Here is a 23,235-nt window from a genome sequence, read left to right on the forward strand (position 1 = left end):
AAAGTACTATAGGGGTCCAAAAGATCTAGGATATTAGCCATAAGAAAAGAAAGCTTTAATGAAACAGCCCTATTTCCCCCTTACAGTAAAACATTCTTTATTGATAGTCAAGAATTAAAACCCTTAAGCTTTTGATAATCATAAAAACTTTTTTTATAGCAGCTGAAATGAGGATTTTGATTCTGATTTTGATTAGTTCTTACTAAGTTATGCAGTTCTCCCAGTGATCATGTTCCTGTGAAATTTCTCCAGGACCTGGACTTGCTTGTGTCGAATGAGGATGTGAGGACGAATTTTGGCAATGGCCTCTATTGCTTCCTGAGGGCTCCAGTGATGCAGCTGAAATGGCAGAAACCCAGCAAGTGAAAATCCAGTTGATGGAACCATCCTGGAGGCTATGGGCAATATTAGAGGTGTTAGAAAGCTTGCTGCTGCTTTGCCCCTTACGTTTACTCAGTGTTCCTCTCAGAGAGGCCTGCAAGTCACACATTCATTAAATGAGTTGCTCAGTTATAGAGGAATGGTTGCTGCCTGTGTCCTCCACTTTCTGCCTCACTCAGCCTTCCTTCTTGTTGTGAACAGTTTCCTGTTCTAGCCCCACTAGACCAGAGCAAAAATGCAGCTTGATTTTTTTTTTTTTTTTTTTAACTCTACTGGTACTCCCACTGCATTTGAGCACTTAGTGAGAAACTTTTCTTTTCAACAGTAATGGAAGATTTTCCAGGGAGCACTTGGTAACACCAAGGGAAGAATCCACAGGTGGGATTTTGTTCTTAGTGCTGGCTTCCCCAGTAGGGTTGCTGGAGGAACTCAGAAAACAAGTCAGTTCTCTTGATCCTGAATTGCATTTATGGAAAAGTGTAGGAAGGCTCACCACTCCAGTGAACCAAGGAGAAAATACGAACAACAAAAACGTATGTTTATCTGCTAAGTGAACGTATGTTCCTGAGTGACTTGTTATTCTCACCTCAATCTGTTCCTCCACAAAAAGAAATAAGAAAAGCGGAATAATTCAAAATTTGCATTCAAAACAAGGTAAGTTTGAGGCCTCTCTTAAAATGGGTGTCCAAGCTCTGTAAAATCATGAAATATTAACCTGTACATGCTCAGACACCCTGAGCAAGAGTAAACTATAAAGGTTGTCTGCATTTTATTTCCATTTTTTAATGAAAATTCACCCCATTTAGCAGAGACTTCTGACCTGAATTAAGTATGCTGCCACCATGGTGGCACTGCGGGAGCGTCCTGCCTTGCAGTGCACATAGACGCTGTTACCATGGGCTCGGTGTCTCAGGATGAACTCCACGCCCTTGTGCAGGTTTTCCAAGGTGGGGACTCCCGTTAGATCTACAGTGCTAAGACGCAGTTGCTCCACTCCCATTGCCTCCCATTCCTGTAACAGACATAGCAGATTTGGTCAGTGAACTTTTGGGCTGTTTTTTTACTGAAAGAAACTCAGAACCTGTTGAGACGGTTGGGAAATTCAGAGAGGCTGTAAACAGACTTTGAACATCAATCCTTCAAATCAGATGTATGGAAATTTCAGTCCTGGTCATCAGAAGGTAGTAGTTAAAGTAGAAAAAATGTGTTTCAGCTGAAGAGAAAGAGGGAGGTTGGAATCTCTTTCCAACCCTAAAGGCACTCCTGTATAGTGATGTACGTGGGCTGCATGCTTCCTGTATTTCCCTGCTACTGCAGCTGCAGTTCACTCGCATGCTCACGTTTTACCGGTTTGACGCACAGTTTTTTAAGTCTGCTTAGGTACGAGTAGTCCCAGCTTTGCTATCACAGGACTTGGCGGTCGCTGCCGGGATGACGGCAGGAGGCGGCTAAAGCCTCACCTGTGCCGGGACAGACGGCGATGAGAGACCGGGCGGGAGGGCTGGTCGGAGGTGGGGAGGGACACACCAGCAATCCCGGGGCTCACCTGGGGAGAAAAACAGAGGAACCGGGTCTCGTAGTCCTCAGTGAGGGTGACCACGCCGCGCACGTTCTCCTCCGCCACCAGCTGCGGGCACAGGCACCGTAAGGGACCGCGGCTCCTCTCGGCCCGGCCCGCCCCGCCGCGCCCGCCTTACCCTGCGGATGCGCCCCCGCAGCGGCAGCGCCCCGAGCAGCACGACCTCGTCGATGCGGTGGAACCAGGGCCGGTGGGACCCGGGCAGCCGCGCCCGCGCCACCGTGTACAGCAGCGAGGGGTAGAAAAGCAGCCGCGCCGCGCCGGCGCCCAGCGCCTCCACCACCCCCATGCGCGCTGAGGCCGCGCCGCACCGCGCCGGGCCGGGCCGACGGGCGGGGGAGCGCCGCGGACGCGCGCACCGAGCGTCACCAGCGGGGACGCCCGCGGCGGGGCCGGGCCGCGGGCGGGAGGCGCCCGGCAGGGCCGGAGCGGGGCGGGGCCGGGAGAGGCGCGGCGGGGCCGGCAGAGCGCGGGGGGCGGGCGCTCCGCCCCGGCCCCCCCACGCCGCGCCCGCCGTGGTCTCTCCCGGAAGCGCCGCCATCTTGCAGAGCCGGCCCGAGGCGGCGCAGGCAGCGGAGCGGGGCGCGGGCGGATCCCGGGGCAGGTGAGGGCGGCGCCGCCGGGAGGAGCTCGGGCCGCGCACGGCACGGCAGGGACAGCACGGCACGGCGGGGACGGCGCGGGGCCGAGCCGAGCCGGCGGGAAGCGCGATCCGCCTCGCGCAGGTAACGGCTCCTTGCCCCTTCTGCCCCGTTCCCCGGCGCTCCCGCCGCGAGGCCGCTCGGGCCGGGCCGGGCCGGGGTGGCCGCCCCGCTCCGGCCCGCGGGGGAGCCGCCGCCGCCCCGTGCGCGCCATCCCGGGGCGGTGCCGCCCCGCCGGGAGCCCCTCCGGGGCCCGGAGCGGGAGGCTGCCGGGTGTCGTATCTGATCCGAGCGCTGACAGCGCCGCGGGCGGTGGCGCTGCGGGTGCGAGCTCGGCCCGCGGCGGCGGCGCCATTGGGGGCGGGGGGGCTGCGGCGAGGCCGGGCGGACCCCCAGGCGGGGGAGCGGCCGCCCCGGGCTCGGCCGCCGTCCGCCTGCCGGGCTGGGCGCCCCAGGCAGCTGCAGGAACCTGGGGTGCGGTTGCTATTGTCGTCGGTATGGCGCGGGTCTGTCCGCTGGAGCGGTGAAATGTGTGCTGGTGCACCAGGGGTGGAGGCGAGTCCGGCATACGAGAAGCACGATCAGGGAAATTGGAGTTCAGTGCAGTGTGAGGATTTGCAGTCCTCGAGTATGAGAAGGCGTGACAGACACTACTGGAATGAAGCAGGAAGAGGAATATAAAAACCAGGAGAGACGAAGCGTAAAATTGGTGATAAATACGTGAAGAAGCAGTAAAGGTTGATAACAGCATGCTTTATTAATAGGACTGTTACGAGAAGGAAGTTGAGAGGCAACTTTAGAAAACACTCCTTTAAATTCCTGAGGAATTGTGGCCCAGACATTTTCACCTTTAAGGCACAGGCATTCTCTTCTCCCAGAAGTTGTCGGGGAACATTTTTCAAGCATTGCAGCTTTCTTGTATGTCCTGCTTGAGTGTGATCATTGGGTGTGTTTCACCAGTTCACCGGATTTAGAAAAGTATTTGGCTTCGAATCCTAGCTTACAAGAGCTTGTGTTTTCTGAATGTCTTGAATTTGTGTTTTTATTTTTTGTGTATGTCTGTCCTTTTAATCTTATTCTTTGTACCAGTGATCACAAAAATTGCTGAACTCTCTCCTACTGTCTTTCATTGTCTCCTCTATTGTTTTTCTCTAGGTTAGTTCATCAAATAGATTTTACTGCACTGACTTGGCATTGCACAGCCATAATAAACCCATCACATTTTTATTCTTTTTTCCATTCCCCTCGGCTATGTTCTTGGGATCTCTGCATAATGTGAAATACTGTATCTTCCTAGAATTGTGCCTGGACCTAAGTCTTAAAGAAGCAGCATTGTTGGAAATACAGCTGCTGTTGGGTAGATGTTTAAAATTAATCCATACGTCTTTAGATTGAGCCAGGAAATGTTAAGAGTGGGTGCAGCTTGCATCTAGCAGCTTAATATGTTCAGCTGCATTCCTGCTGATGAAGAGCCCTCAGGACAGGAGCACAAATCTTATACCTGCTCAGAGATATGGGTGCAAATGTATATACTATAAAATTCTTAAATAGGAATTTTTAAATACGGTGATGTAAAGAATTATTTTTTTCTTTAGATGATTACTGTTCTCTTTCAGCCTCTGCTCACATTCAGAATTATTGCTGATACTTATTTTGGGAAGATGTACACTGTTCTAAGGAGTGTATTCACCATTTTTGAATTATCATTCTTGCATATCTGTCTTTATTCTGTCTTTATTGCATAAAGGTTTTCCTTTCCCTAAGTTTCTAATGCTACGTTGGGGAAAATCAATGTCCGATCCTAACTGCTGTGTTACGTTTCCTCTTTTTGTATCTGTTTGGATTTTTTTTTTTTTTAATAGGTAACCATATAATTGATGCAAGCCTAGGACGTTCTGTTTACATGCAAAAGAAAGCAGTAGCACAGCATCTGCAGAAAAGCAGACTATTGAAAAGTGACTATTCTGAAGTCATGAACACTAAAACATGAAGATTTTGTGTTAGGTAGTTTTGTTTTGAAAGTGAATTACCTACAAAGCAAGAAGAATGTATCTATTTTTCACTATGGGACATAGGGTAACGAAGTCCATAGTTCTGCTACTGTGTTCTTCTTACTGTATCCGTGTTTCTGCTTGGCCTCCAAAACTTGATGCACTTGTAGGATTATCTTTGCATGGCAGGGGGAAGGTTCTTTTAGTTCTTCTGCTACAAGTAGGGGTTCTGCAAGCATGCTCCCTGGCACCACTCGTCTAAAGGGGAAAGCAGGAAATGTGGCAGGATCATTGAGATACAATAGTTGTCTATCTCATGAATAATAAATCCATGCCTTGCCAAGTAACCTGTACATCAGCTGAAGAATCATTGGTTGAAACAAAATATGATGCTTTGAAATAAGGGAAATATTTATAATGTGTAAATTTTCTTCTAAAATCACTAACAGTATCCTGTATTGGTTGAATTTCATAAAAGGTGGATGCTTATGTGATTCTTAAATATTTAGATTCACTTTGAATTAAGTAAGACTCTACCTGAAATCCAGTATCTAATTGAACTTATTGGGAACCTTTGTTGTGAGCAGGTTGCTCGCTAACTATTTCTTGCATATTTTTCTGGAATGTGGCTGTTCTATTGATTATCAGTTACTGAGTCATCTGCCACAAATCTCTTCAGAGTGCCCACTCTGATTTTTTCTTTAGTGCCTGTTTCAGAGTAGGTGGGAAGTGAGACAAATTGTCATAATTTTTGATATTTCCTGGTTATTAGCCTTTAGCACTGAGATCCAAGAACCCACTGTTCTGGCTGTTGAACTGGAGACTGACTGTTCTTTAGTGAATATGTCCAGTTTTCCAAGACATAATGTGAGACAGCTGCAATAGTCAAATGCACTCAGATCTATATTTCTGCTTTCTTGTTTTTCAGTCTTGCCATGAATGTCTGAAATATTTTATTTCAATCTGGGCATGTTTAGTATTGCTTGTCCTTCCAAGACTATGTGCAAAGTTATTCAGTGCCTTCAGGCAAGAAGGTATGTTTTTTATCCATTGATCAGATATTTGGCAGGAGAAAAAATAATAGTATAGAAGAAGACTAAAATATTTCAGTATTTATTAGAATGGGGATTGTAAATTGAGGAAAGATATCTAGGGCCTCTAGTGGGTATTTCCCAAAGTATCACAGAGCAGGATCTTGAGTGGTGATCCTGTTACAAGATTTCTTGAGGCAAGAGAGATCAGATCATCTTGATTGGAAAAAGTAACCAGTAGTTTTACTGCCATTCTTCTAGTCATCAGAGATACTTGTTATATGAATAAATGCAAGAATGCAAAATACCACATTTTCTGCTATTGTTCTCTACAACAGTATTTTATGAAGATGCCAAGACACTTTGTGTTTGGGACATAAGAATGAAAAGAGAGAGCTTTAGCATTCACATTTAAAGAGGAGATTTCCCACATATCAACTGAACATCATCTTGTTTGCACCTGATGTGAGACTCAAGCAAGTAGAACTAAAATATACATTGGGTCAAAGCTGTAGTGCCACTTAGTCTGCAAGTGCTTTGCTGTAGGGAGGAACAGCTCACAAGTGAGCAGTGATGGACAGAGCAGGCTTATTTGTGTGACAGCAGTGGAGTGCAGCACAGTCATCATTCCAAGGAAAGGAAGTCATCTTTGACATCTTGAGTGGCTTCAAACTTCCAGCTGTCTTAGCTCTGTGTTAAAGAAAATGCATCATTGCTAGCTGAATTCAGGATGAAAAATGAGCAGCTAGATGGCTGAACAGAAATCTTCACTAGTTTCCAACTCTTAGTGAAGATTTTCAGTTTAGATGATGCAGTTTGTGTCACAGGTATGTGTAAGTCATAGCCTTATTCCAAAAGAGGAATCCTTGTCCACAAGCTGTCTTGTCTGTCCTGTGTATGCATGTTACCTGTGTGTCTTCAGTATACTTGATATAGCATGGTCTGTCATCTTGTTTTGTTTTTAGAAAAGGTGTGCTGGCTTACTGGCTGCTCTGTTAGAGGCACAGTGTTAGTGGCAAACTGACAAACTGCAGGTTTTGATAATGAGTCTTTACCAATTTAGAATAGACTTATAAATGATATAATGGCTTGGCTTGCAGTGGTAAAGTCCCAGGCAGATTTATATAAACTGGGCTTAAACCCATACTACTCTGTGATTTTTACATTGGTTTGACTAAATTGCTTGTAATATAGCATAGACTAACTAGCTTGAGTATTGGTGAAATCCATGCAAATGAGCAGGCAGTTTGAGTTCTTTGTCCTTTTCAGCACCACACCTCTAGGAGATCTTGAATGAGCATGTGGATGAGAGGATGGGTGTTTGTTGGGTGTTTGTTGAATATCTGATGTCATGCTGGTGTGGTATCCTTTGCAGGCTTTCCTTTGCAGAGCATTTTTTTAAATGCTTGCATACTCTGTATTCTCCCAGATCTGGATGCTGTCCTAATTCATATAAGAACCCAGGTGAGTGTCTTACATTGTTTTTACTTTAAATTAATTTGAGTTTTTCAGGACCATGGCTTCTTTTTTCACCACTATCAAAACTGTTCTTTTGGGTAGTTTTCACTTCTGTCTGCTGGCTGTTTTGTACTTCACCTTTCACAAAAATAATGTAGTTGTTATCCACTAGATTTCAGTATTTCACATGTCAAAGTAAAACTGTTTTCCTTCAAACATTATTTAAAATTCAGGCTTTCACTGAACCCATGCATATTCTCTGCTATTTTTGTCCCAAACTATGCAGTTCAAAAGATATTCCAATGTAGGCATGCAATCCACAAATTTTTTAGACTCTGTTGGAAAGGGAATATTCATGTCTGCTTTTTCCAAAGCAGAGGAGTTTGTAATTCAAATCAAGCACTTAGCAGACAAGTCTACATAAAAAAAAAAAAAAGGTAGCATCTTTCTTAATATATGTAGAGGTTTGCAGGATGGACACCAGGCATCTTATTATCTCTGCAAAATCTTACAAGATAGAGTTTTGATAAATGTTTCTACAGAAGGCAATGGAATATTGATCTTTCAGGAAGAGAGCATGTATTTTGAGCATCACTTCTAGCTTTTACATTTTGTGTAGGCACAATACAGTGTAAAAGTAATTCTCTAATTTATAGGTTTGTCTACCAAAGCAGAGCGCCATCTGAAAATATTTTTTGCCTACTTACCTGTATTTGCTTGTTACTTGTCTTCAAAACTTTTCTGTTCTCCATTTAAAATTCTGAATTTAAAAATACTTGGGTGACAGGTCAACTTAGTGATGAGTTGTATTTCTTCTTAGGTTTTTGTTGGTTGTTTTTTCTTGCGCGTGATTGTTTGATGACTACAATGGTAAAAATTCCTTGCAGGGTCCTAAGTGACATTAGAATTTATACCCTTGAAAATACCAATATGAAAAAGTTTTTTGGGGAAGAAAAAGATTTATATATTTACGTAAGATTTATGTGTTTACTTCTCTAAAGCAGTTTTGACTTCTCAGAAATCCATGATAATATGCATTGGAGACTTAGGAAAAGTTTAGTGGGTATTTTCTGATACTTATGGACTAAAGCCACCCATGTTACACTCTGAATTATGCATTCAGTGTCAGAATTTGATCACTATCAGAGACTGGCTGTAGGTGGTACTGTCTGTATTTCACAGTGTGGAAGCTGCTATGACACTATTTGTCTGGTGCAGAATTTACTTTGGACTTTGGGTTTAAAATTATTTTTTCATTTAATTCAAAACTAAGTTTAATAGTCATTTCTTGGGGAGCAAGACTAGGACACATATTCTTGATTCTTATTTGTAAGGAAAATAATTTAGACTGTGCTTAGGTATAGAGCTAATTGTGTGTATGCTGTTATCTTCCTGAATTTGCAGGGAGCCTAAACCATTATCTCAGTAATGAGAAATTTGAAAAAATATCAGGATTGTTGGTTTTAATCCAGCACTTTTGTGTCTACTTGCAACTGACATTAACAAAACTCCCCGACTAGTGTGCTACCCTGAGTTCTGAATTGTCTGCTGCATTCCTGATATAGCTGGAAGTTGCAACTTCCACTTACTTGTGTGAAAGAAATTTCCTGGCTGCTCCTGTAAGGTAGTTTGGTATCACCGCATAAATGTGGGATACACCAAGGAGAAGCAATAGGAAGCAGCATGCAGTAATAAATTGCTTATGAATAATGATGCTTTTTAAAATATAATTGAAGCTGCTTTTGAGTTTGCAAACTGTCTTACTTGTGTACTAAAAATCGAAATAGACTGTGACACTTCTATAGTTTTTTAGGGTTTTTTTCTGTGAAGACCTATGGGTTTGGGTCTTCAATTACACTTACTCCGCTCTTTCTGTGCCAGAATGTGAAAGGGGTGGGGTGGCTGGAGGGAGAAGAGGATGCAGCACAGAAGTGCATTTCTTCTGTTTTTAAGAAGAATGCATAGGAAAAGGTTTAGTTAGTGTTTAAACACTGGCAAAAGGACTACAGGGATAGCAGACAAGATATGACAGGTCACCATAGTAATTAGTATCACCCAATGAGAAAGGTCATGCTTCCTGGTTTAGGACAATACTTGAAAAAGGAGAAGGGTTTAAAAAGATTTCTATAATTCAATTTGGGCGGGAGGGGGGAGAAGGTCAAACCAATAACTTAATATGTGGGGGTGTGTGTCCAAAAGCAACAAGGAAGACTTCACTAGTTCAGTAGTTATTGAAATGTTGGTGGTTGTGGGGATTCCCTGAGAGGAAGATTTTTGTCTTGTTTCTGAGTTGCCGCCCAGATTTTGTTGGTGAATTATGTTAGGTGTTCATGTATTATTAAGGTGGGCGCAAGCAAAGTGGAGTTAGAACTCATTTCAAAACAGTAACTCCTTTAGGTTTGTACACTTTAATTCTTTTCTCTCCTTGCATGGTGTGACAGTGAATGAGGGTGTGTGTGTGTAAAGGAACTTGTCTTAGCAATGGACTCTTTCAGAGACCATGTATGGGTAAAGCAGTTCAGCTGGTTCAGCTCCTGCTCCTCCCTCTCGGGGAGCTGAGCAGAATCTCTTCTGCTGAAAGGGTTGTTCCACTTTCTGCTTTCTATATTTGTCCAGCAGAGCACACTGGCTCACCAGGCAGTGTAGCTGGCCTGGTGGGCATTTGCTGAGCAGAATTGAGAGCCAGGGCTTATAGTCTCTGTTATGTCCATCTGTCTGTCTCCGCGTCTCTGGGTACAGCTGGTGTTCCAAGTGAAAGGCGATCTGTTTGCGGTTGTTGTCTTTTTTGTAAACTGCAGTCCATCCAAATTTGGGAGACTAGGGACTGGAAATGGAGGAGTTGTCTTGCAGGGGCAAATTGTGGATGGCAGTAGCATCAGAAAGACATAGATTTAACCTCCAAAAGAGCTGCTGTCTTCTGGGATGAGGATTTTAATCTCCCTTCCTGCTTTGGGGAGTGATTAGCCAAGGCCTGTATCCTTCCATAAAAGGTCTGTTGTCACTGTCTGCCTTGAAGATTAATGAAAGCTAGATCCTGTCCTGGAGGATCCGAGTGCTGTGTTTGCTTGTTATGGGCAATGGGGATTAATGAGGAGCTAGACCCTGGCCTGCCTAGTTTGGAATCAGGAGTTGGTGTTCACGGATGGGGCTTGTAAGAAATACCTTGTTAGGAAGGGCTGGAAACTTGCAACTAAGACTTCCCCGACTGTGTGCTTGCATAAACTTTGTATTAAGGTGCTGCACACATTGGGATTACTATTCACAATTGCTTTATTTAAATAGTAGATCAGTTGAATAAGTAGTACAGAATGTCTGTTAGCTGCTACGCTGTAGTAAACTGTTGATATGATCTTCGAGTAGCAGAAAGATGCTCAAAATACTGGCAGCAATTTAATACACCATTAACTGTGGCAATATTTTTTTGAGAGGGAGAAAGAGGGCAATTGTTTGTAGGATACTTATTCTAAATTTCAATAAATACTGTCCCCTTAAAAATTCTACTGTCTGTTGAATATCTTTGCAAATAGGCATCAGCCTTTTGTTTCTGGAATTTGAGAGAGGAAAACGTTATTTCAGTTGTGAAATTGATTTTAGCAAGAGTCTGCCTTTTTTTCTTGAGGACCATGTTCCATAAACTCAGTTTGAATTATTTTTCTTTGCTGCCACTGCAGTGTTCAATGTATTTCCTCCTGAGAAAGCTGTGTGTCTCTTGTATTTGCAAGAAGGACATTTTGGAGGCGAATCGGTGGATCTCAGCTGCCTGGCACTGTCTGGATTGTACTGATGTCTGCAGGCAGGGACTTGTCATTGATGTATGACAGAGGGTCAGCTTCTTGAACTGATTGAACTCAAGCAACTTAGTTATGTGGCTGTTTTCTGATCATTCTTTGTTTAATGGAGACACGCTGCAGTAGTTTTTTCCCTCTTCATGTGGAAATTCTACAGAATCTGTTGCAAATATGTAGCCTGTGGGATGTTAAACTTGTTACCTTAAGTATCTTGGTATTTTGCCTAATCCTGGCATCCTCTGCTAAAATTAGATCCTCTGCCTGCAGACCTGTCTTCCCACTTTTCCACTTGGGTCCTTTGCCCGCAGACCTGTCTTCCCACTTTTCCACTTGGGTCCTTTGCCCGCAGACCTGTCTTCCCACTTTTCCACTTGCTGACTCCCTAGCTGACAGCATTTCATTTATGAGTTACCAGTTAAAAGCAACTCTTGGTACTGTTTGAGGCAATGATTGGAGTTCTGTGATTCCTCAGCTTTCAAGTGTTTTCTTGTACCATACTCACCTTTTCCTTCAAGTAGTTTTGGAGCAGGAATATAGTTAGGCAGTTTCAAAGGCCTCTTGGAAGTACATTATTGCATGTTTAAAAATACTGTGTGTCTGTTCTGTGAAAGATGCCATGATAAATGGATAGAACTCTGAATAAATAATAAATATATGTGTACCAAAGGCATTTGAGTAGTAGAAGAGCACTGGGGAATTTCAATCATGCCATTTTTTTTTGAATCTTCCTAAAGCCAATATATGAGAAAGTGACATTGTTCAGAGCTAAGCCAAACTGTTAAGACAGGAAATCTTGTTTGCCATATGTGCTTGTTTGCCATTTTGTATTTAAGGGAGAATACCCAATAATCCATTGTATCTTGACTGTTACCATGTCTGCATAAAAGCTTTAATCAGGGTACAAGATAAATGAAAAATTAACTTTTGTCTAATGTCCTTCGAAGCTACTGAAATTCCACAGGAAGTCATAATTTATTTTCTTCTTGCCCTACTGCCTTTTTTTTTTTTTTGTAACAAAAGTAAGCCCTTTTTAAAAATACTATATTTACGCAGTTAAATAATAAAGTTAGGTTAAGGGTGGACATACAGGAAGATTACAGGAATTTTGAAATAAGTCCAGTATGCATTTCAAGCTGATGAAACTTAAAACTGCTGTTGTGAGGTATTTAAACTCCAGGAAGAGTAAATGAAAATTGGAAAACATTTACTTGTGATTTTAAAAAGTTATAACATATTGTTTAATCAAGAATATGGAGTGACATGTGTCTAATATGTGAGGCAGTCCACTGACAAAGAATTGGAACAATGAAGATGATTATATGGAAGGACATGTATATAGTTCTTACAAACATAGTGTTTGTAGAAGCAGCAAAAGCCTTGTTTATCACTTAAGGCCTTTAAAAAAGATCAATCAGTAGAGATTTAATTGTGTCAAATTCAGTACCTAAATCTGATGATCTAGTTCCTGAATAATTTAAATAAGCATCTGCCAGTATTGCTCTGAAAGAGGCTTGTGTCATTTTTGATGTGTTTTTCCTTTTCTTTGTGCTACCAAGAGCATCTGTGCAGTTGTGCAGTGAATTGAATCTAGGAGCATGTCTGGGTTAAAACTATTATTTTCCTGTTGTTGGTAGTGGACAAGATCACACCTTGATCATTTCCTCTCTCAGGCTTTTTACACAGAGGTGGGAATGAACAGCTGGTGAGGAAAGAGTTGTGCATTGGTCCTTTGGCAATAGCACCAGCTTAAACTGGATCTGTAGCAGGACTATCTCAATCTATTCCTTTGTATTTCTTCCCCATTTCTATTGAATGTTTATGGAGAGCTCATATCCAGTCTTGTGAGGTGTATAACCTGAAAATATTAAGTGAGAGTTGTTTGCCTGTGTTGTCTGCTGGGGCATATAAAATTTGGTTCTAGACAGGGAAATCCTAAATGTTGTCTTAACATACTTAATGAATGCAGGATTTGGTACGCACTATGTTTGATGCTGCTCTACAGAAAGCCTGCTGTTCATTTGAGAAGAAATTGGTGAGCTTTTCTGACAGAAGGACAGAGAGAAAATTATGTGCTACATAGACTGTCACACGTAAATTTTTGGAAGTATAAGGTACCTCCAGAATCTAGGCATGAGAAAGATATTTATTGTATGTCCCTTCTGCATGCTTATGCAGCCAAAGCTGTATTCAAGTACTTGTTTCTGGCATAAAGTTTATAGTCTCTTCCTGCTAGCACTGGAGAACTGATAGCAGATGTCATACTGTGCCTTGCAGTAAAAGTGATGGAAATTAATTGATGGATGAGTGTGTAAGTGAAGAACATCTGAAAATACATGCATAAGACTTCAAGCAAGTACTGAACCTCTAGCTTTTGGCAAAGTACATTGACACTCTTGATCCTTCTCCACCCATCCAACTAAAATCTGAGATCAAGTTATGGATCCAGCCTTGTACAGCAGGGAGAGTTTGTGAGGCCTTGGGGAGAGAGAGGAGCAAGCAGAGCTTGCTGTGCTGACACAGGAATCAGTGTGCATCAAGCACTGGTGATGAGCAGCCTTGAGAGGGTGTGTCAGGGTCACAAATGGACCATGAGAGTAGTCTGGAGTAAAAGGCTGCTGATACCAGTAGGAAAGGCATTCTATTAGTTGTATTCACATTTTTAATGAGGAATAAAAACATCTTTGGACAGAGGAAAGTTTATCTGAAGTGTGGTGTTACATTTGTGATTGGTAGTCCCACAGAAATGATGCTTCATGGCATGTATTCATGTGTTTTCAGTAGATTGTAAGTGAATGCACTTTTTTAAAAATAAGTTTTAAGGTATTATTTACAGTTGTATGTTTCAGATACTATATAAAGATACTGAAGAGGGGAGTAAATGTTGTACAAAAGAAATCGAAATATATACAAATTATTTTACAAATTAGAAACCTTCAGAGATCTGGACTAGAAGCATAGTAAGAACTGCTTTGCAGTGAAATGGTTATATTTTATTAAATTTGTGTTTTAGAGCAAGAGTGGAACATTCCTAAGTTGATGTTCTCAAAGCAATGCCAGCATTTGCCTCTGATGGAGAAAAATAAATAGTATTAAATATTTTTTAAAGCTTCAGCTCTATGCACCAGTAATACTTAAATCTCTTCAAGTATTAATGAAGATTATTTGCTGTTAAAAGTGATTTGAATCAGTATTCATTGCTTATAATAGAGCAGTAACTCCAATTCTTTGCAGATGTAAATGAGTGTAATTCGTATCCGTTTACTTCTGCAAAGGATTTACCTGTGTGCCCGTTACAAAATAAAAATAAAAATAATTGAGCATATTTTTACTCTTTGGTTTGCAGGCGTGGCAATGGCAGATTCTGCACGGTAGAGTTCATGGCAAGTATTTGTCTAATATAAGCCAAGCAAGACACATACAAGGCTCAGGTAAATCAGTCTTTCTTAGTTGTGTTTCTTTGAAATAGAATATAAATGTTTATGCTTCAACATTTTGCAAATACAGAATTTCAGACCTACTCAGAATTTTGTATGCAGTTCAATTCTGATATTTCAAAATTGGGACACCTCAAAATTAGTTTCCTTCTGAAGCTAGCAGGAGATGCTGGAAACAGCCATGTACACTGTGTCCTCCTTTGGCATTTTAGGTGTGGCAATACAGAATAGTGATTGCATTTGAGGGTATTTGTGGGAGATCTGCAATACATCTTTATTCTCTGTTTGCTTTTGAATTTATTCCCTTTTGTACAATCATAAAAAAAGGTGTGTAAGGATCTTGAATTTTTAACACACAGGCTATGCAAGCTGTATCTATCTAAACATTGCACAGGGATGGTTTCCCTGTCGAGATTTTTTTTTATCTTGGCTTTAAAGATAGGCAAGTAGAAAGTGTTAGTGTTTGAATCTTGTGGCTGAGATGGATGAGGTTGTTAAATTTCAGCTAAAGCTCCTCTGCTTCTAGGAGTATGCTTAGTGGTTAAACTGAGAATATTGTTTGTGTTCACTAAAACTCAATCTTTTACCCAAAAGATGACCAAACTCTGCTGTATGTGATAGGTCTTCCTGTGGCATGTAGAGTCTCCATAAAGCAAAACATGAATGCATGCTTTCTGACCTTCATTCAAAAAGTAAATGAAATGTTGCTTTAGTTTGTACCTTCTCTATTTGCAACTCCTGGTATATTTTGAGAGTCCCTTAATACCATAATCTGGAGAGAGATAGTAAACTAAATCTTTTGTTGGTGAGATTATTTGGATTTTATTAACGGACTTATGTTTTGTGGAAACTTTTCAGATAAATCAGTATGTCTGCTTCTCTGGTAAGGTTTTTATATGGTAGGAGTTTCCCCTTGCTCTCTCTGTTGTGTTGTTGCCTCGTTAGTAAGAGTTGCTACAGAGTGACATTTCTGTGGGTTGTGGCCTGAGCTGTTCAGTGATTGAAACTTCCTCTGGTTTGCGTAGGACTCTCGGTTCATAATCCCTGTAGTGTACTTGCTCCGTCGCTCTCTGATGCATCCTTATCTCCCTCCTGTACTTCTTCCAAAGAAATAGTTCTTTGTATATTTTCAAATTTTCACTATTAGTCACATGGGTTCCTAAAAGCATGTAAATCTGCAGTGAGTCCAGACTGAACACTGATTTATGTGAGAGACTGTTGACGCCAGGATGAATCTGAGGCTGACCTATGTGGTCTGTTTGATCTGTTGGCCTCTTTAATTGCCAATGCTAACCTTAACAATGCCATAAACATTAGTTCCTGGAAAGTGTAATGAGAAATCAGAACTGGTCTAGACAAAGTGCTGACTATGACAGTAATTTCATTGATCAGAATCCATTAAATGATCTGATATTCTCTTAGATGGTCCCGGGTGCTGGTGAGACAGAAGTTTTACTACTTAGTAGAAAAGCAGTATTACTTTATTTATTAGATTTATTGGGCTCATATCCATTGTCTGGTACTTAGTGGATACAGCCACTTGTTTTCATTACAAGCTGCAGTTCTATTTATATTATATTGCATATTGAAAGTTGCAAGTGTTCATCAGTGAGAGTATATTTTATCACTTTTAGATCTGGCAGGCCGTTAAATCTAAGCATTAAAACTTCGTTTCTCTACGTGGAGTACTCGGGTAGTGTCAGTAGTTCCTCCCAGCTTTATGCAGTAGTTGAAAGTGACAACTGTACTCAGCTGCAGCACCTTAGTCAGAGAACAACTTCAGGAGAATTATTATAAAAGCTATGATGAACGATCTGACTTTACCCCATTAATTGTTTTGCTGACTCATGCAGCTATGAAAACAGTTGGCTATCAGCATCAAATGCTGGCTGCGGAGAACCTACTTTGCACAAGAGCTTTCTGCCCCATCAGTTAATTACAGAAGTGACCATGCTGCACACATGGCTAGCAGCATCCAGCTGTATGTATGTATAAACGTTATTCTGAGGGATCCAAGACCCAGTTTTTCCTGAGAAGAAACATGGTTGACAGATTCTTTGACCTTTGGGCCAGGTTTGTCCTATGTATAAACCTGGATTAATTATTCAGTGTATTTATGTTCAGCATGCAATTAAATAATCCGTACTAAAACAATTTGTGATTTAAGAGCACTCTCCCAGGCTTTCTACAGGTGGTTGTCAGATTTGCTGCTTGGTTTTTGAAGTTTTTATTGTCTTGGATTTTGCCTTTGATTCAGTGAAGTGTATTTTTTCCCAAAGGTATCCAAGAATTATGGGTTCCTCTGGCTATGTTAGCTGCACTTTTGGTTTCTTTGAAGTTTTTAAATTAATTCACTGGAGTGTTACATGTGCAAAGTGAAGATTTTCTTTTTAACATCAAAAAGTTGTTTATATAGATATTCTTAAGCGTTCATTTTATCTCAAAGCTGATTATCAAAGGAATATAACTTAGCATATAAGCGAAAAAGTTGTTACCTGTTGTTTTGAAGACATTAGAAGTTAGGCATGAAGAAGGTCTGTTAGTAGGGATCTAAGACCATTTTTTTTTGTCCATAAACAAATACTTTGTAATTAAACTACAGAGAAGTAGAGGAATCTGGCTGAGGTGGAACAACTATCTTAAGGTAACATTTGCCTCAGTCACGAATTGGAGTTTCATAATCCAGAATGTTCTGAAACAGCACCAAAATAAATATGTGAAGTGTTCTCTGAACAATAGTCAGTTTTGAGTAATATTCTAGGAAATAAAAATTCGTAATTTTGAAAATACACATTTCAGATAACTGCTTTATGTTTGTCAGGATTCCTGGTTTGGGTTAGAAGAATTGAAATTTCTCAAGAGATTTCCCTTTGAAAAAGAGGGCATAAATACATGCGATAAATGACCAAGCATATTACATGGCAAGTTAGAAGAGGATGTGGCTCACTTATTCTCACTTACTAAAAAAAAATATAGAACAAAGGTTAAGTAGGGGCCTGCAAAGCAGTCAAAATGTGGGAGTTCAGATAGCCTTGTATAGTGCTGCTTGCTGTTGGATGCAGTTTTTAGTTTGGTAACAATAGATAAGTAAATAGATTTGGATTTTCTGTAAAATACTGCTAGACTGACATGAGTGTAGTTCTGCAAAATAACCCAGGAGGAGGCAGAGAAGAAATTATTTGAGTTGGGGAAAAAAGTCAAGAAACCTCACAAATAAAAAAGTCCCAAGTTTGTTTTTAAATGCAGACTAGTTTGTGTTGAGAGTCTGTTACTGAGTTTGCAAAAAGAGAACTCTGAACCATGAAGTAGCATCCCCTAGATATGAGTTGCTAGTACAGAAAATCTGTATGGTTCCTGGCTGATGATTTGCTTAAGATGTAGAAATAACTTTTTTTCCTTGTGTTGTTCAATTCTGTGTTCCCTAATTCAGTGCTTTTTGAGACATTTCCATTTATGCAGTCGTGCATTAGAGTTCCCCTTTGCAGGTTCATGGTCATCTGTTAGTGCTGCAGCTGTCAAAATAACGCCATATAGGAGTTCAGGATTGTGGCTACTGCTGTTGGTAGCTGCTTCTGTTGTGACAGCCAAAAGGCCAGATAGGTGGCATTAGTCCACTGAGCATTGCTAGGAAGCTCTAAGACTTCCGTTTTCAGCCATGTTGTGTTTGCAGTCCATTTTTGTGCACCCTTTCATTTACCTTGTATATTTGAAATATGCAGCTTCTGTTTTGATGCTATTGAGGTTTATTACCACTTCATTATGACTTCTATTATTAGAAATACGCTCATTTTCCCAGTCCTCAGTGCTTTATCAGGTAGAGTTCACATAATGCTTGTTATTGTCTGGTGTTAACTCTGAATTCCTCAATGTGTGTTTTTCCTTATCTTTTAGAGTGAAGACTGGAACAGCTGGACAGAGGTGTGTAGCTGCAGGTATGAGCTAACTAAAGTTTATATCCCTCAGTTGTGTAGTAGAGCTTCCTTATAAAGGTTTAGAGAGATGTTGTTTTTACATTCAGTGATGAAAGCAGTCATTTTCCACTGCAGTGAGCAGTGCTCCCTGAACCTTAAACTCTGTAGCTTCCTGCCTTTGTATTGCCAAAGGGGGTTGGGAGTGTTAACAGTTCAGGACTGTGAGTACCGAGTCAATAGGTGTCTTTAACTCCATCTGTAATTTAATGATTTTAGAAACATAACTGCAAAGTAGAAATGCATGTCTTCATAGTAATTTCTTCACCAGAACAAATCTGCAGTATTCTGTAGTACATGAAACCCTAAAGGTGAGTATTAGTGGAACAATTTCTGGGCTGAGACAAATTTGATTATATGCAGTAGAACAGGAACAGAGTCCAGTATGAAAATGATTGGAGGCAAATGTGAGGATCTTCTGGCACAATTTTCTTTGTTCTAGAAGTCTAGTAAGGGTGTAGTTTCAGGTGGCAGCTGAGACAATCGCCCCTTCTCACTTTCCAGCTGAGTGCTGTGTCCTTTGGTTATGTTTGGTTCTCATGGTAGCTTGCATTATAGATGGAGTCAGCTTGACAACCTAGTAAAAAGCTCCTCTTGTGATCTAGTTGTTTCTCTGGTTTAGGAAGTTGGAATGATTTAGTGTGTGGTCAGAGTACAAAAGAACATATCAGACTGTTTGTACTGTGCACCCCAAGAGTGTCAGTTCACTTCTGAGACAATTGACCTGTAACTGCTGTGTTAAGTAACACTATCAGTATCACCACAAGCAAAGTTTGGTGATTTTTCTTATTACAGTGAATTACCTCTGATTGCAGAAATATTTAAGGTGTGTTTTTGTCTGTAGACAACCAGGGAGAATTGAGATTTTATATTGTCTTGAGGAAAGAGTTGTTTTCTGCTATGGACAGACATTTGCTACAGTTTTCATAAATACATTGGGAAGAATTTAGTTATGTCTATATCGGAAAGAAAAACAAATTTGTCTTTAAAGTGCAGGATATCCTGTCTCTCCATATGTTACTTATCAGGGTAGAAAGATCTAAAGTTGGTTTAAGAAATCCAGGAACACCTTCATTTTCAAGTAATTTTTTAGAGAATTGGTGATTGACCCCTGTGTTTGGAAATACCAGTTTGAGGACATTTGTCTCCAGGCGTTTTGTGGGTTGCAAAACACTCAACTTTTTTGTAATGACTGGTATTCTGTATTTAGCACTTCTTGCTCCTTTGCTGTCCATTTGGACCATACAGAAGATTGGAAAGAGACAGTACTGATCATTATGTTTCTGGCTTTTTTTCTGAAGAATTTGCATCTTTTGAGACAGACTAAACTGATTAGACCTCGTTTTTCAAACTCATGGGATTCTCCAATTGCAAAACCCAGGCCTAGAATCAATATATGTGGATTACTTAAGCAACAAAACAATCATATATTTAAATAGCAAGATAATCACCAAGTTTCTGGTTGATGAAAATAAGTTGCTTCGATTGGTGCAAGATCTGTGGTTTCTCATCTTAAGAGCAAAGGAAAGTTGAATTCATCTGCCTAAATGTGAATGAGAAAGATGTCCAAATGGAAGACTCCAAATGGAGTCTTTTCTTGAACATCTAATAATGGTATATAAAATTGTTTGTATACGTCCCAATATTAAATGCCTCATTGTGATTAACACTGCAGAGATGTATCAGAATAAAATTGATGGCATTCTGCTTCTTGTCTAGTACAGAGAACAAAAATGAGGGGGAGTCAGCTTTGCTTTGAGATAAGGAGTCAATCCTACCTCTGTATTGACTCTTGTCATATACACATTTGCCATACTGAAACATATCTGTGTTCAAATAAAATTTCTGCATAAGAGATATGAGCCCCTTCCAAAATGTAAGTCTTTGGCATGGAGATAAAAATGGGCATTAAAAGATGGTAGATTGTTACTTTCAGAGTCTTCTCCAACCTAAAAGATTCCATGACTAGAGTCTAGACAGAGACTAGACTTTTGGCATGATGCCATGTCAGAGTTCGACCATTAACCTGATATTCCCAAGTCTTTCACTAAACCTGTCCCTAAGCACCACATCTACACATTTTTCAAGTACCTCCAGGGCTGGAGATTTTAATGCTTCTCTGGGCAGTCTGTTCAAATGCTCAACAACCCTATCAGTGGAGAAATTCTTCCTAATGCCCAATCTGAACTTCTTTTGGTGTAACTTGTCTGATCTTGCTGCTTGGGATAAAAGACTGACCCCCACCTGAGTACACAATCCTTTTAGTTAGTTGTAAAGAGAATAAAGTCTCCCTTCATCCTCCTTTTCTCCAGGCTGATCAACCCCCCCACTCTTTCAAGTTCCCCGTGTAAGACTTGTGCTCCAGACCCTTCACCAGCTCCATTGCCCTTCTCAGAATGTGCCCCAGCCCCTCAGTGTCCTTCTTGTAGTGAGGGACCCAAAACCATTCACAGCACTTCAGGTGTGGCCTCAGCAGTGCCAAGTACAAGGGGACCATCACTGCCCTGGTCCTGCTGGCCACACTATTGCTGATGCAGGCCAGGATGCCACCAGCCTTCTTGGCCACCTGGGCACTGCTGGCTCATGTTCAGCTGCTGTCAACCAACCTTCCTAGGTCCTACTCTGCTGTGCAGCTTTCCAGCCCTGCTTCCCCCAGCCTGTAGCACTACATGGGGTTGTTGTGCCCCAGGTGCAGGGCCTGGCACTGGGCCTTGTTGAGCTGCGCACTGCTGGCCTCGGTCCTGGATCCAGCCTACCTGATCTCTCACCAGAGCTTTCCTATCCTCCGGCAGATCAACACTCCCACACAGCTTGGTGCGATTTGTGAACTGAGGGTACACTCAGTGCCCTTATCCAGGTTGTTGATAAAGACATTAAACAGGACTGGCCCCACTGCTGAGCCCTGGGGATCACCACTGGTGATCAGCCATCAGCTGGATGTAGCTGCAGTCACCACCACTCTCTGGGCCCAGCCATCCCGCCAGCTTTTACCCAGCAAAGAGTACACCCATTCACATCATGAAAAGTCACCTTATCCAGGAGGATGCTGTGGGAAACTGAGTCAAAGGCTTTATTGAAGTTCAGGTAGACAACACCAAAAGCCTTTCCCTTATCCACTCAGCAGGTCACCTTGACATAGGAGATAGGTTGGTCAGGCAGGACCTGCCTTTTCAGAAACCCCTGCTGGCTGGGCCTGATCTCCTGCTTGTTCTGTGCGTGTTGTGTAATGGCACTCAGGATGATGAGCTCCATGACCTTCCCCATCCCAGAGGTCAGGCTCACAGGCCTGTGGTTCCCCAGATCCTCCTTTCAACCCTTCATGGTAAATGGAGCATAACATTTGCCAACTTTCTTCAGGTAACATGCAACAAAAAGCTTTCCTTTGGATAAAATGAAATGAGAGAGAAATAGTGAATTTTTGTAGTATAGTATTAACTGATTCTTGTTCATATCTGGTACTATTCATAAAAACAATTTGAGATTAAAGACTCCTCAGAATTGATTGTCCAATTGATCTGATGGCTGCAAAGGACAGTGAAACTTGAGACTTGTTGCTTTTAGTCCAAAAGGTCTCTTGAAACTCAGAAGAAGAAAAAAAAGACAATCAGAAAAATATTTCAATGTGTCTAAGTGCCATTCTAAGACATTTCAGTGGAGAATAATAATTCATGGTTTGTTCCTTTGAATTAACATTTTGCATTTCTCAAGTAAAAAAAAAGTGATTCTGGCCAGTTCTTTAAGGCTTTAGTTTACATGTGCACAAGATGTGTTGTTTGCCATAAATTTGAAAGCGTTTTTTGATTCAGAGGGTCTCCTCCTGCAGGTTAATATAAACAATATAAAAATATAACAGTCTTTGTGCATGGTATTGTCTTGGTATTGTATACCTGGTTCTGTTATTCCCCCTGGGTCCAATATGCAACCACATAGTCTTCTCTGTGTAAATGTAGTTGCTCTGCCTGCTGTAATGTTTTATGGCATGTTTGGCTTTAGGACAAGCAGACTGTTGAGAGCTTTCCAAGAATGACTGGATTTCCAGGTCCTTACTAGAGGAATAACTTTTAGCTCTGTTTCAGTGTCAGAAGACTGTCTTAAACATGGAGATGAGTCCTTAAAAATCTGGCAAATTTTGTAGAGATGGCAAACCTGTTTTTTCCAGTGTATCTTTTTGACTAAGTACAGAGCTACAGATTCATGTCATACAGGAAATGACAGGAAAATACAGAAATACATGAAACCAAATTTATAGGTACTGTGTTTGTGTTGACAAGGTAAAAAAAGTTGAAACAAAGTTTTCTGTTCCATAGAATTGCTTGTAGGATTGTTTCTTGCACAAAAAGATGGCCAGAAGTTTACTTTCAGCTATTTCCATCTTTAAAAAAAAAAAAAAAAATACAACACACAACCAAACTCAGAGGCAGCATTTAGGAGAGAGAAAGATGGCAAAGACACTCTCAAGTGGAATCTGTACCTTGCCTTCAGCACAAGATCGCTTTTAGGCATTACATTCTTCTTGTCTTCCAGTAAAGATTTGAGCATGGAAGTGCAAGTGTGATCTGTCCTCTGTATTTCTGTGTCTCAGGGTCTGAATTCAGTCAATAAACAAAAACAAAGGAGGGTGCAAGAGGAAAACTTGAACCTTGCCACTGCCTAAACTGTTTCATCCTGTCCCCTGTCCTTCCACAAGGTAGAAATGTGTGTCCTCTCATCTTAAACTCATTTCCTGCTTTGTCTCCTGTGTCATACAGCTGTCTTCATTTCCTCTTACTATTGTTGTGACCAAGCCACTTTTCCTACTTTCTCAAGAAGTTTTTTCTGCCTGCAGTGCCAAAGTGTCTACAGGTCTTTTAAATCTCTCTTATGTATTTAAGGTGTCCATAGTTTTTTGTCTCTTGCAAAGTACAAGTATTTTTATGTTCTAGCAATGTGATTATAAAAATTCAAAATGCTTCTCAAAATCAAAC

At 41.2% G+C, this 23,235-nt stretch overlaps 2 protein-coding genes across 36 annotated transcripts in view; one reads left to right on the top strand and one right to left on the bottom strand.

The window, feature by feature from the left end:
* Positions 1-26: 26 nt before the first annotated feature.
* On the bottom strand, positions 27-2,343 carry PTPMT1 (protein tyrosine phosphatase mitochondrial 1). 3 transcript variants are annotated; one of them, XM_021533265.4, is made up of 4 exons: positions 2,079-2,343; positions 1,928-2,008; positions 1,202-1,393; positions 27-339 (listed from the first exon to the last, which is right to left on the bottom strand). In XM_021533265.4, the coding sequence occupies exons 1-4, from the start codon at positions 2,247-2,249 to the stop codon at positions 208-210; spliced, it is 576 nt and encodes a 191-aa protein (XP_021388940.1). In that variant the 5' UTR covers positions 2,250-2,343; the 3' UTR covers positions 27-207. The 3 variants fall into 3 exon arrangements, with proteins under 3 accessions (XP_021388940.1, XP_077640345.1, XP_085436394.1); XM_077784219.2 differs by having other exon boundaries at positions 27-395; XM_085580268.1 differs by lacking the exon at positions 1,928-2,008 and having other exon boundaries at positions 81-339.
* A 114-nt stretch (positions 2,344-2,457) lies between these two features.
* CELF1 (CUGBP Elav-like family member 1) overlaps positions 2,458-23,235 on the top strand; it is a 59,284-nt gene continuing 38,506 nt past the window's right edge. For 7 of the 33 annotated variants that reach the window (XM_085581726.1, XM_085581732.1, XM_085581744.1 and 4 more), the window contains exons 1-3: positions 2,547-2,685; positions 14,213-14,297; positions 18,195-18,235. The gene's annotated coding sequence lies outside the window, so the exon portion shown is untranslated. Of the gene's footprint in view, positions 2,686-3,021; positions 7,088-14,212; positions 14,298-18,194; positions 18,236-23,235 lie in introns of those variants that run through there. The other 26 variants (XM_021533271.3, XM_085581745.1, XM_031505039.3 and 23 more) reach the window with 19 other exon arrangements.

This window comes from Lonchura striata, chromosome 5 (genome assembly GCF_050655825.1).
Source record: "Lonchura striata isolate lonStrDom1 chromosome 5, ASM5065582v1, whole genome shotgun sequence".
Lineage (NCBI taxonomy): Eukaryota > Metazoa > Chordata > Aves > Passeriformes > Estrildidae > Lonchura > Lonchura striata.